The 11,232-nt window shown below is 39.1% G+C and overlaps 1 protein-coding gene across 1 annotated transcript; it reads right to left on the reverse strand.

Moving 5' to 3' along the window:
- Positions 1-2,413: 2,413 nt before the first annotated feature.
- On the reverse strand, positions 2,414-8,877 carry NDUFB6 (NADH:ubiquinone oxidoreductase subunit B6). The gene is made up of 4 exons (XM_015825441.1): positions 8,570-8,877; positions 6,553-6,645; positions 3,456-3,500; positions 2,414-2,779 (listed from the first exon to the last, which is right to left on the reverse strand). The coding sequence occupies exons 1-4, from the start codon at positions 8,792-8,794 to the stop codon at positions 2,705-2,707; spliced, it is 438 nt and encodes a 145-aa protein (XP_015680927.1). The 5' UTR covers positions 8,795-8,877; the 3' UTR covers positions 2,414-2,704.
- Positions 8,878-11,232: the final 2,355 nt, after the last annotated feature.

Consider the following 11,232-nt stretch of genomic DNA (forward strand, 5'->3'; position numbering starts at 1 on the left):
TTTTATATATAGTAACCATTTTATATTGATACTTATAGTGTTATCATGTAATCATTGTTTTGTAATCATTATTTTGTAGTTAATTGCTTGATCAGATGCTTTATATATATATATTGGAAAAGTAAGGGCTTCATGCTTTAGGTAGGTGATTGCTTATATGAAAAGAACACAGTAAGGGGAGGGGGGAAAAGAGTTACAGATGGAGCCTGGGTTGCTGTGTGTGAGTCATCATCTAGGACAGTGGTGGCGAACCTATGGCACGGGTGCCAGAGGCGGCACTCAGAGTGCTCTCTGTGGGCATGCGCGCCGTTGCCCCAGTCCTAGGCCTTCAGCTGGGTTTTATAAAACCTTTTCGCTTTGGCCTCCGCCGCCGTGTGCAAAAAAAGAAAAAGGTTCAATCAATCAGTCAATTTCAACTTCTTGCGGGGAAAAAAAAGATCTTGCAAAGTTGGAATTGATTGATTGAACTTTTTAGTCCCACCCAGTCTGCTGTTACCACCGCAGCCACGTCCACCCAATGGGCCACGCCCACCCAATGGGCCATGCCCACCCGGCACCTGACGATGCATAAGTGGGTTTTGGGTTGCAGTTTGGGCACTCGGTCTCTAAAAGGTTCGCCATCACTGATCTAGGAATTATTTTTTTGTGCCATCTTATGCCTAGTACCAAGACCTGATCTTTTTGTTCTGGAAAGGTATAAAAGGTGGAAGACATATTTTCTGGTTGTTGCCTTCATCTCTCTACCAGCCACGAAGAGAGATGGGGTCACCCAACTCTATTTTGATCAAAATATAAAGTTGTTTGCTTGCTGAAACCTCGACTCAGGAGTTTCTTTGGCTCTTTTAAATTCCTGAGTAATGCTGAGGCAATTGTGAGGCTAAATGGAAAATCTTACACATGGTTAAAACGTGAGCTTACAGTTCTGTTTGGAATTCATGTATCGCTAATATTGTACAATGTATAATAATGAATACTTTGATCAAGTTTGATCTAGAAAGCCAGGCATTTGCTAATTACAACCTTTCTTATTCCAAAGTACAGAACACTTCTTACATGAATTTATCGACTTTGCTCCATTTCCTTTTAACATAGACGCATATGACGAGCATGTAAATTATGACTGTCCGGCTCCATCATGTGAAGACGGAAGCAACTCTGAGTCTTCTATTATTACCATCTCTCCAAATGAGACTGAAACCCAGGCACCAGAAGTTAATGCTTTCAGAAGTGATACAGGCCAGTCACCTTGCGATGACAAAACACCTGGCCTGTCTTGTTCCAATTTAGAGCAGATTCGTGCTTCTGCATCTACTGCTCTAGACACTTCTGAAAGCTCTGATGAAGACCCTTCTGCGAATATAACTGAGTTGCAGGTGTCAGAACAAGCAAATATAGAGGTGAATAGCGACAGCTGTGATTCTTCAGACAACTGTGTTATTGTTGACTATGTCAAGCCCTTAGCTGAGAGAACTCCTGAGCTTGTTCAGCTGTCCTCAGATTCTGACATTTAGCTGACTGGAAAAATGTGCAGTGTTGATGTTGAAAGTAGGCCTTTCAATGAATTTAATGGATTTCTATTTTTGATCTAGAATTTTAATTTGTATACCTGCCCACTTGCATATGACTTGCGGGGGTGAGGGGGCTTAACAAAAGTTAAAAACAATTGTAAACAATAATCGAAACTGTTGTGCTTGGGAAAAGGGGAATCACAAGAATAAGGACATTCAAACTTGAGTTTTGAGTTTGACATTCAAGCCACTCATATGTGCCAGATGTAAAAACAAAGATCATCTGTTAGTAACTAGTTGAAAGGTTCAGTTTCTGTGGTGCCATTCTATCATTATTACTGTCAATTGCAATTACAACACAAGATAATGAGAGGAATTGGTAGGATTTTTATCAGACTTAATTCTTTTTTGTGTTGTTTTTTTTTGTCACACCGTGTTGTATCAGTGACTTTCCCTTAATAAATTATCTCAATGCTTGGGCTTCTTGACTGTTTTTTCTTTTCTGGTTGAGTTTGCCTGTCTACAACGCTAGCTGCCTTTCTGCAAATGGCTGGACACTTTGGTAAAAATTTCTTCAGAGTACTGACTTTCTCTTGTAGAAGAGGTTTCCTTGCTGCCTCTCTGGTGTAATACCCAGATCTTAATGGCTTTTTATCCCAATCATTTTTTAGCTGATGCACTCTTTCAATGTCAAATCTGCTTAACAGCCATCAGGAGTCAACAAACTCTTACTAGACTTAATTAAAATTAAATTAAATTTTCTCCAAGCTTAGTAATAGCAGTAAGCACTAACCCTCCTATTTATCTGTTCTGGATATATTTATGATGGTCTCCACACGGATGCTTTAGTGTGAGTAGCTCAGGGTTCAAAGTGATTTACCTGAATGATGAAAGTTTTGACTTCTGTTGGCTGCTATGTTCACCTTCATCCTTTATTCCATTTTGTTTTTATCTTTTAATGTTTCTAAGTTGTGTGTTTTCTAAAACCTATCAATAACCAAAATAAAGTACTTTGTTGTTGGATTCAGTATCTATACATGTTTAGTGACTGCATTTAAGAGACCAATCCAGTATAGCGCTGCCTCCCCCATATCCCCACAATAGCCAAAAATCATTAAGTCTCTTACTATCCATTTTGAATTATATATTCATATATATAGGAAACTGGTTTTTCATTTTGCAGGTCCTTGAGTCTTTCAGTCCTCACAGAATGGTATTTCTGCTGAAGTTCCTTGTGATGGTGGAATTCCTTTTTCCTCCGTCCTGTCTCCCTGATAAGTGAAGGAGAAAAAAAAAATCAGAATGTGAAAATATTTTAAGAAAAACATACACTAAGTACCTCCATGTTTTTATTTTCCAGATGAAAATTTGGTAGTATTTATGCATAATTTATACCAGAGATATTTTTCTTAACTTAGAAATCTTTGTTATACAACAAATTGGTATAAGTCAAATGGAGGTAGCCCCAGTTTTCTATTGCCATAAAAATAAAACATTTTACAGGTCATAAGAGTAAATGTCTACTTCAAACCTGCATTTGTAACTCAAGTTCAGTATTCAGAGTTCAGAAATAGCTGCTACAATATTCTAAAGCCATCTAAGCAATGAAACAACATACCCACTATTTTCAAGGAATACTTTTGTGATCCTTTTTTAATTTAGTAGGTGCTCCTGATTGAGGAAGTAATTAAATGTGCTGAGCAAGTTTAAGTCCTATCTTAGGCAGGAAGCCAACTGGGTGACTTTGAGCCAGTACCTCTCTCAACCCTAGGAAGGAAGGCCAAACCACTTCTGAAAAACTTTGCCAAGAAAACTCTAATCACATTAGTCAAAACTGATTTGAAGGCAAAAATTAAATGAAATACAGTAAGCTTATATTTTCCTTTACAATCTTAAGGTTTTTTTTTTACACAAATAGATGTTACATAGCATATTAAGACAACTTACTGGATATACTGAATGCTTTTTTTCAACAATCCCATGGGGAGTAAGCTGTAAACGAAAACCACGGAATAATGATTATGAAGAAGGCAACAATTTTAATGTTCTTTGAAATTTATCAAACAGACTTTTCCCATCTTGTAATATTTTCAATTCCTTCTAGTATAGAATCAGTACATTTGTTTCTCAGCAAAATCCTCTGCAGCCAAGTAAAACCAGAACTTTCATGAATAGGAGGAACACTCATTTTTACTAGGCTTCTGGAAAATATCTCTATCATTGGATAACAGCACATGAGTGAATAACACTGTTTCTTAATAGTGAATGAACAACCCATTTTTCAAGCTACACTGGTGCTTACTAAATATATTACTGGTACAGTCAAATGGCGGTATTAGAAGGGGGTGGTAGTGGTGCTGGTAAAAGAGAAACAAGATGTCTGAAGGTCTTAATAATAATAAAGTTGGAAGGGACCCTGGAAGTCATCTAGTCCAGCCCCCTGCTCAGGCAGGAAACCTTATACCATTTCAGACAAATAGCTGTCCAGTGTCTTCTTAAAAACTTTCAGTGTTGGAGCATTCACAGCTTCTGGAGGCAGGTTGTTCCACTGATTAATTGTTCTAACTATCAGGAAGTTTCTCCTTAGTTCTAGGTTGCTTCTCTCCTTAGTTAGTTTCCATCTGTTGCTTCTTATCCTGCCTTCAGGTGCTTTGGAGAATAGCTTAACTCCCTCTTCTTTGTGGCAGCCCCTGAGATATTGGAACACTGCTATCATGTCACCCCTCGTCCTTCTCTTCATTAGACTAGAGACATACCCAATTCCAGCAACCATTCCTTATATGTTTTAGCCTCCAGTCCCCTAATCATCTTTGTTGCTCTTCTCTGCACTCTTTCTAGAGTCTCAACATCTTTTTTACATCGTGGCGACCAAAACTGGATGCAGTATTCCAAGGGTGGCGTTACCCAAGGCATTGTAAAGTGGTAATATGTCTTGCCTAAAGGCAAACAGATGCTTGCAGAATTAGAGCTCATCACACTAAAATTCTATTTTACAGTTTAGGAAAAGGAAAACACAGGTCACTGCAAAAACATCTGCACATAGTTGACGCTAAGTGTTAACAGGCTGTTCAAACAATGCCATACTGACAGATGAGGTGAAAGCAGAACTGCTAGGTATTAATGGAAAACACTACATTGGGGGGGGGGGAACCCATTGAAATGCTGCATTGCAACAAAAGATCTTCATTGCAACCATGAAAAATGATCGTGGGATCAACATGGCTCTGGGCAGTTTTCTGGCCTGTGACCCAAATTGCTCACGATTATTGAGTGACTGATGGATAATTTGAAGCAGATATCAAGGCAGGATCCATTAGGTAAAGTGGCTACCATTTGGGAGGAGAGAAGGGGAAAAAGTTTAGGTTGGAACAGTGGTGGAAACAAACAAAAAATTTAATAGGGAGAAACGTAATGCATCTAAGTGAGACAAATGAAAGAAACATATACAGGATGGGGAATATCTTGCTTAAGAACAGCACATATAAGGATAACTTGGCTGTACTAGTGGGATCACAAGCTCAACATGTCCCAGCACTGTAATGCAGCTACAAAAAAAAAAGCCAGTGATATCTTGAGCATCAAGACAAACAGATATCAGATGACACAAAAGTAATTATCCCGCTCTACTCTGCCTTAGGCCTCATCTGGAGTATCATATTCAGTTCTCCACAACTCAGTTTAAAAGATATTGATCAACTGGAGCCAGTCCAGAGAAGGGTTACCAAGATGGTGAAAGGATTGGAAATCAAATCATTCCTACGAGGAATGATTAAAAGATATAAATAAGATTAGCAGAAGAGAGGTTTCAAAGTGGATGTGATAACTATCTCAAATATTTCACATTTTAGAGGGTTCTGACTTTTCTTATTTGGTCCAGTGGATAAGGATAGAATTAATGAGATGAAACTTCAAGGATATAGATAAGATACATAGAAAAACATCTTGACAGGAGGAACTGTCAATCAATGCAATCGGTTACCTCATGGAGTAGTATCTTCCCTGGAAGTTTTTTTTTTAAAAAGCTGGATAGTTCTATATTGGGGACGAGGCAGTGAATACTGCAGTGTGCAGGGAATTGAATTTGGTGACCTTTTAGGTCACTTTCAACTTTATGATTCAGGACTGTACTACTAAGTTCTAGAGAAGAAGTATTATTGAGTATAAGTTGAAGCTTACACAAACGTGAGCCATGCAGCACAATGATTCTAAACACGCAAGAGAACATCTATAGCAGAGGAACTTTTTCATTCCAAAATGATCAAGTCAAACTCCAGACCTTACTCAATTAAATTATTGTGATGTCACCTAAAGCAAGCAGTTCATGCAAGATTAGAAGTATCATTGAAAATACTTCCAAGGCAATATACTGGGTAGCAATAGGAAAAGAAACAATGTTAAAGTCATTACTGTTAAAAGAATAGTTAAGTTATTAAATCTAACACTTCATTACCATTTCCCACAAAACAATTAATATTGGCTCAATGTGCTCAGGAAAGTTATTGACATAATGCATTGTTCTTTATGTGCTTTAACCAGAATCTCTCACCCCTTAAAAAGGATTTAGACAAAGCTCTGATCACACTGGAGGCATTCATAATTATTATTTTGTAGTAGCATGGTATCAAAAGATCTTTGCATGTTGCATTTTCTTGGTGGGTGGGTATCAGATTAGAAAGAAAGAGATCACCTTTGGTACTTCCATTGGATCTCAGATTAACTGAATAGTAAAAAAAAATATGTATTTCTTTTCTCCTATTCTACCATTCCAAACCAAATCATGAGTGCTGAGTTCAGTAATAATTCTTAAAGGGCAGGCACTAGTCCAATCAGGAAACAGGGCCATCCTAAATCCCTGCTTCCTCATAAAAAACTCTGTTGTGTCTCAGAAGCTAAAATAGAAGGCATATTCTAGCACTCTGAATTGGGGGTTGGGGGGGAGGAACTTTAACATTTCTTAAGCCTAGCTTTCTAATATCAGAAATAGAATGTGTTATTGGAATTAAATCAGCAAAAAGATGTACACCCCACATACATATATACATACCTGGACATGATACTTGACAATATAATGGGCAAGCCAGAGAGGAATAAAAAGATTTATTAAACTAAATTTTCCAGCGTTGTAGATATTGAATACCTAAAAATAATTTTAAAAATTAGTTCTTTAAAACTTGATTACATCAATACAATTTCATTGGATTTGTTGAAATTTAAAAATTATGTTTAATGCTATTTTTAACATAGCAAACTATGGTACAATCTTGTAGGAATAAATCTGCCTTCTGGAATAGCCTTGAGGTAAGAGAAATTTGTCTATATACATTTATTTACCATTTTATCCTGCACTAAACTATATTTTTATGCATAGCTGAATTAGCCATAAAGCTAATTCATTTCAAATAAGTTTTCATAAATCAATTTATTGGATACAGATAGGAAAATCCACACAAAATGGAAGAAAAGCTTCTCAGCTCTTCCCATCATGCTGAAAGATAAAAGTGGCTTGCAGTATGTGGTTATCTCTCAGAGACTTTATATAAATGTATTTTATCCCCAAACTAAGAACTTTCACATATTGCCAAATTCCTTTATGAAAACAGCCCGTTTTGTTCTCCAAATATAGGAAATCCCAGATATATTACAGAAATACACTACCCAGGCCTCACTTCCTTTGTGGAACACTGCTTTTTAATTACATCCTATCTTTTTCAACAACTCTAAGGGTTTCTATGGCAGCTGTAATTTAGTTTCTCATTGTTTTTCAAAAACAGAAGGCTGAAAAATTATGTTAGAAAATATTCCTGGGTTTCAATGGAGTTACTCTGAACATACACATCACATATGTATTAAAGATGTTTTGTTGTTATTTTGGCAATACTGGGGCCCTGAATGAGATTAATCATCTTTGTCAATGGAGACTATAAAATACAGGTAGTCCTCAATTTACAACAGTTTATTTAGTGACCATTCAAAGTTACAATAGTACTGAAAAAAGTGACTTGTGACCATTTTTCACAATTAAGACTTTGCAGCATCCTCATGATCATGTGATCAAAGGTCAAATGCTTGGCAGCTGGTTCATAGTTATGACTGTTGCTGTGTCCCAGGGACATGGGATCAACTTTTGTGACCTGAGAAGCAAAATCAATGGGGAAACTAGATTCACTTAACAAATGGGTTACTAATTTATCAGCTCCAGTGATTCACTTAAGAACTGTGGCAAGAAAAGTCGTAAAATAGGGCAAAACTCACTTAACAAAGAAACGTTGGGCTCCATTGTGGTTGTAAGTCAAAGGACTACCTGTATACAGCTAATGGCTGTGATTTCCCTTAGTACGTCATTCTTTAATCTCTATTTTTTTTCTATTTTCTACTATATTTTTATTTTATCTTGTTTACATCATGAACCACTCAGAATCCATCTGGAATAGGGCAGTATCTAAATCCAAGCCAATCAATAAAGCTAAATAAACAAAGGCAAGGAAGATCTGATTTGCTAAGGGGTATTTCCATATTATGGAGAGCCTTATATATCATTATATTTACTTTAACACGCTTTTTAAAACTCAAAACGTTTAGCTTCCTTGGGAGAGTGATGCGACCAAGTGACCTATAGATTCAATACTGCTATCCTAAAAAGACACTAGTAATTACCACAGCAGCATCGGTAAGCAAGATGTCAAGAAGGTGTATACGTGTGGGTATTAAACCACACAAATCATACACGCGTCTGCTCGGCAGATGCGTGTCCGAACTTGCATCCAGAGGACCAGGGACTTTTTTTTTACCTTTAATCCCAAGAAAATGTAGGGTTGCAATCTTAACCGATGCAAAAAAAAAATAAAAATAGCATAACCGAGACGTCCTCCTTTGCTTTGCTTCAGAGCCCCTTCCCTGAAGCTGTGCCCGGGCCAGATGCTGCACTACAACCCATGCCCAGAAGGCACCGCCCAGGCTAGCCCTGCACTACAACCCCTATCCTCCTCAACCTCTGAGAGCCACCACCGTGCCCAGAAGGCACCGCCCCCCACCCACCACTCCTGCCTTCGCCTGTGCTTCACCTGTCTCTTCCAAAGCCTCTCGGGCTGAAGGAAGCGCTCCCAGAAACCTTCCACCCAGCCGACCTTCCGCGGGGGAAGGACAGGTTCCCGGGGGCTCAGCTCCTGGTCTTTGAGCCAGCGGCGCCGGAGCTCGCGCAGCTGCTGGCGCCGGAGCTTCTCCTCCGGAGTGTAGCCGATCACCTCCTCGGGGAGGTCTCTGGGTTGCAGCCCCGAACCCCGCGACATCTTTGCAGTCCCGGGTCTCTCTCGGCCACTTCTGCGGGGACGCGCCTCTCTGCGCCTGTGCGACCTTACTGTGGAGGACAATCCTGGGAAGGAGGGAGGGGTGGACGTCACTTCCGAGTCGCGTGCCCAGCCGTAGAGATAGGAACGAAGACAAACGATATCAGACACTTTATGACTCGTGGACTTCAACTCTCAGAATTGCTATGCTGGCTCAGGAATTCTGGGAGTTGAAGTCCATGAGTCATAAAAGAGCCGAGGTTGCCTACCCATGCACTATACCAGGGGTAGACAACCTTGGCTCTTTTATGACTCGTGGACTTCAACTCCCAGAATTCCTGAGCCAGCACAGCTGGCTCAGGAATTCTGGGAGTTGAAGTCCACGAGTCATAAAAGAGCCAAGGTTGCCTACCCCTCCACTATACGAACGGGCATCTGCTGTAGCTTGGCCATAGATTTTTTTTTTCACCTATTTCTTCATATATAATTTTTTTGTCATTTTTACCCAGGTCTGGAGTAGGGCGACTCTAGAGAAGCGTCTTGAAACCACGTCGTCTTGTATTTTAAAACGAACGGGAAAGGATCCCCCCCCCACTTTTCCTCTAACCGCTCTCTCCTCTTGGATGCCTCTTCTTTAGGCAAAAGAGTGATTCCAAATAAAATAATTTTATATAATATAGGCATAACATATATATAATTGTGTGTTGTATTTACTGTATTATAATAGTAGGATGCCTGAACTGTCCCATCAAGACAAGACACCGAGACTTTTTTGCGCCCATGAAATTGTGAAAGGTCCTTTAAAAGCTGCTAGGTAAACGAGGTCAAGCTGAAATTGTTCCCTCAGGCAATTTAGCAGGCTAGAAGTGTAAGCCTGTAAACACTGGGAACTTAAAATGAACGGCATAATGGATGTGGGTGGTGGGGGAACTTCTAGTCTTAAATCTTAAATCTCCGAAAGTTCTTCACCGATTGCTTTGAAATTTTGACACAACTGCATTAGAATACCCGCATGTTTTTATATACCTACTATTATATAGATGTCACACCTGTGACAGGTAAAAACATGCTTTTTTTGAAAAACAGCGTCATCTGTTGGACATAAAAGCAACACAAGATTCCAACGGATATGCCATTTCAATTTAAGAGATTGCAATGCCCAATTCGATTGGCGTTTGCAATCACCATCAACAAAGCTCAGGGCCAATCTTTAGAATTGTGCGGTTTAGATCTAGACACGGATTGCTTCTCACATGGACAATTATATGTTGCGTGTTCTAGAGTCGGCAAACCAGACAATCTCTATATCTGCACAGACAATGGAACAACAAAAAATATTGTATACCCACAAGCATTGNGGGGGTTGCTGAATTAGAATTTGCCTTTCTCAATATTTCAGCATCACTTGATGCCATTAGAAGACTGCAAACTGAAGTACCCTCGGTGTCTCAAATTGTTATTCAGAACCCCATAGCTCTTTTATTGGCAGATCAAGGTGGAGTTTGTGCACTCATTAATGCTAGTTGATGTACCTATCAAGAGAGCCAGGTGGTTTGTAGATGTACAAGCTATTTTAACTCGGTATGCTATTTTTCACACTGTAGTATATGTTGATGCCCCTCTTCCTCTTGGTTTGCTTCAGTGAGATCTGTGCGTGCCAGGGCACAAGCCTAGGGACCAGACCTGGCTGTCACCCTGCTATATGACAAGGAATGTCACACTCGAGAAAACAATGATCTGTCTCTAAGATGAAATGACATCTCTTCTTCTGTGATGAGATCATGCCATTTATCTGGTCAGAACATAGAGAAACAGTGAACTGCTGAGGGAAGAAATCGCCATCTCTCCTCCTTCACAGGCAGGCCATAAGAAGCATACTTAGGCCACATGATTAGTTCATTGGGACTTTACTTGCAAGTGATACACATAGGACTGTGTTGCTAGTTATGTCCATTTGGGAGACACCACTGATCAGCTAAACATCTGTCATGAAAGAAGTATTCTTCCTTCCATCAAGCCCATTAGAAAGAGAAACATTCTAGAATCAAGATCCAGCTGATAACTCAGAATATATTTCAAGGTCATATTTCAACAGAGGTTCTCTTGTTCTCTGACTTTTTTTCACACAGTGCATTTGTCTCTATGTTATAATCTGGACAAAATATTTATTGGGAGATCACCTCCAGTCATCTCATCTTTTTGAGAGATTGGACAGAATCAAAAGTATTCATGCAAGTCAGATTAGTTTAACAACTCCATGCCTTTGCGTTAATCTATCTGAATTTTCAACTGAAATCAAACTGAAATCTGTTAGTCAAATAACTCAACATCATTAGTATGTCCTCATGTTTTCTTTTCCATTCTCCCCTGGGAAAAGCTAGAGCAAATTCTATGTGCTCTTCACACTTGCTCAGTATAAATGTTCATATTCCTGTTTTTCT

Source organism: Protobothrops mucrosquamatus, unplaced genomic scaffold (genome assembly GCF_001527695.2).
Source record: "Protobothrops mucrosquamatus isolate PMUCROS unplaced genomic scaffold, P.Mucros_1.0 scaffold2638, whole genome shotgun sequence".
Classification (NCBI taxonomy): Eukaryota; Metazoa; Chordata; class Lepidosauria; order Squamata; family Viperidae; genus Protobothrops; species Protobothrops mucrosquamatus.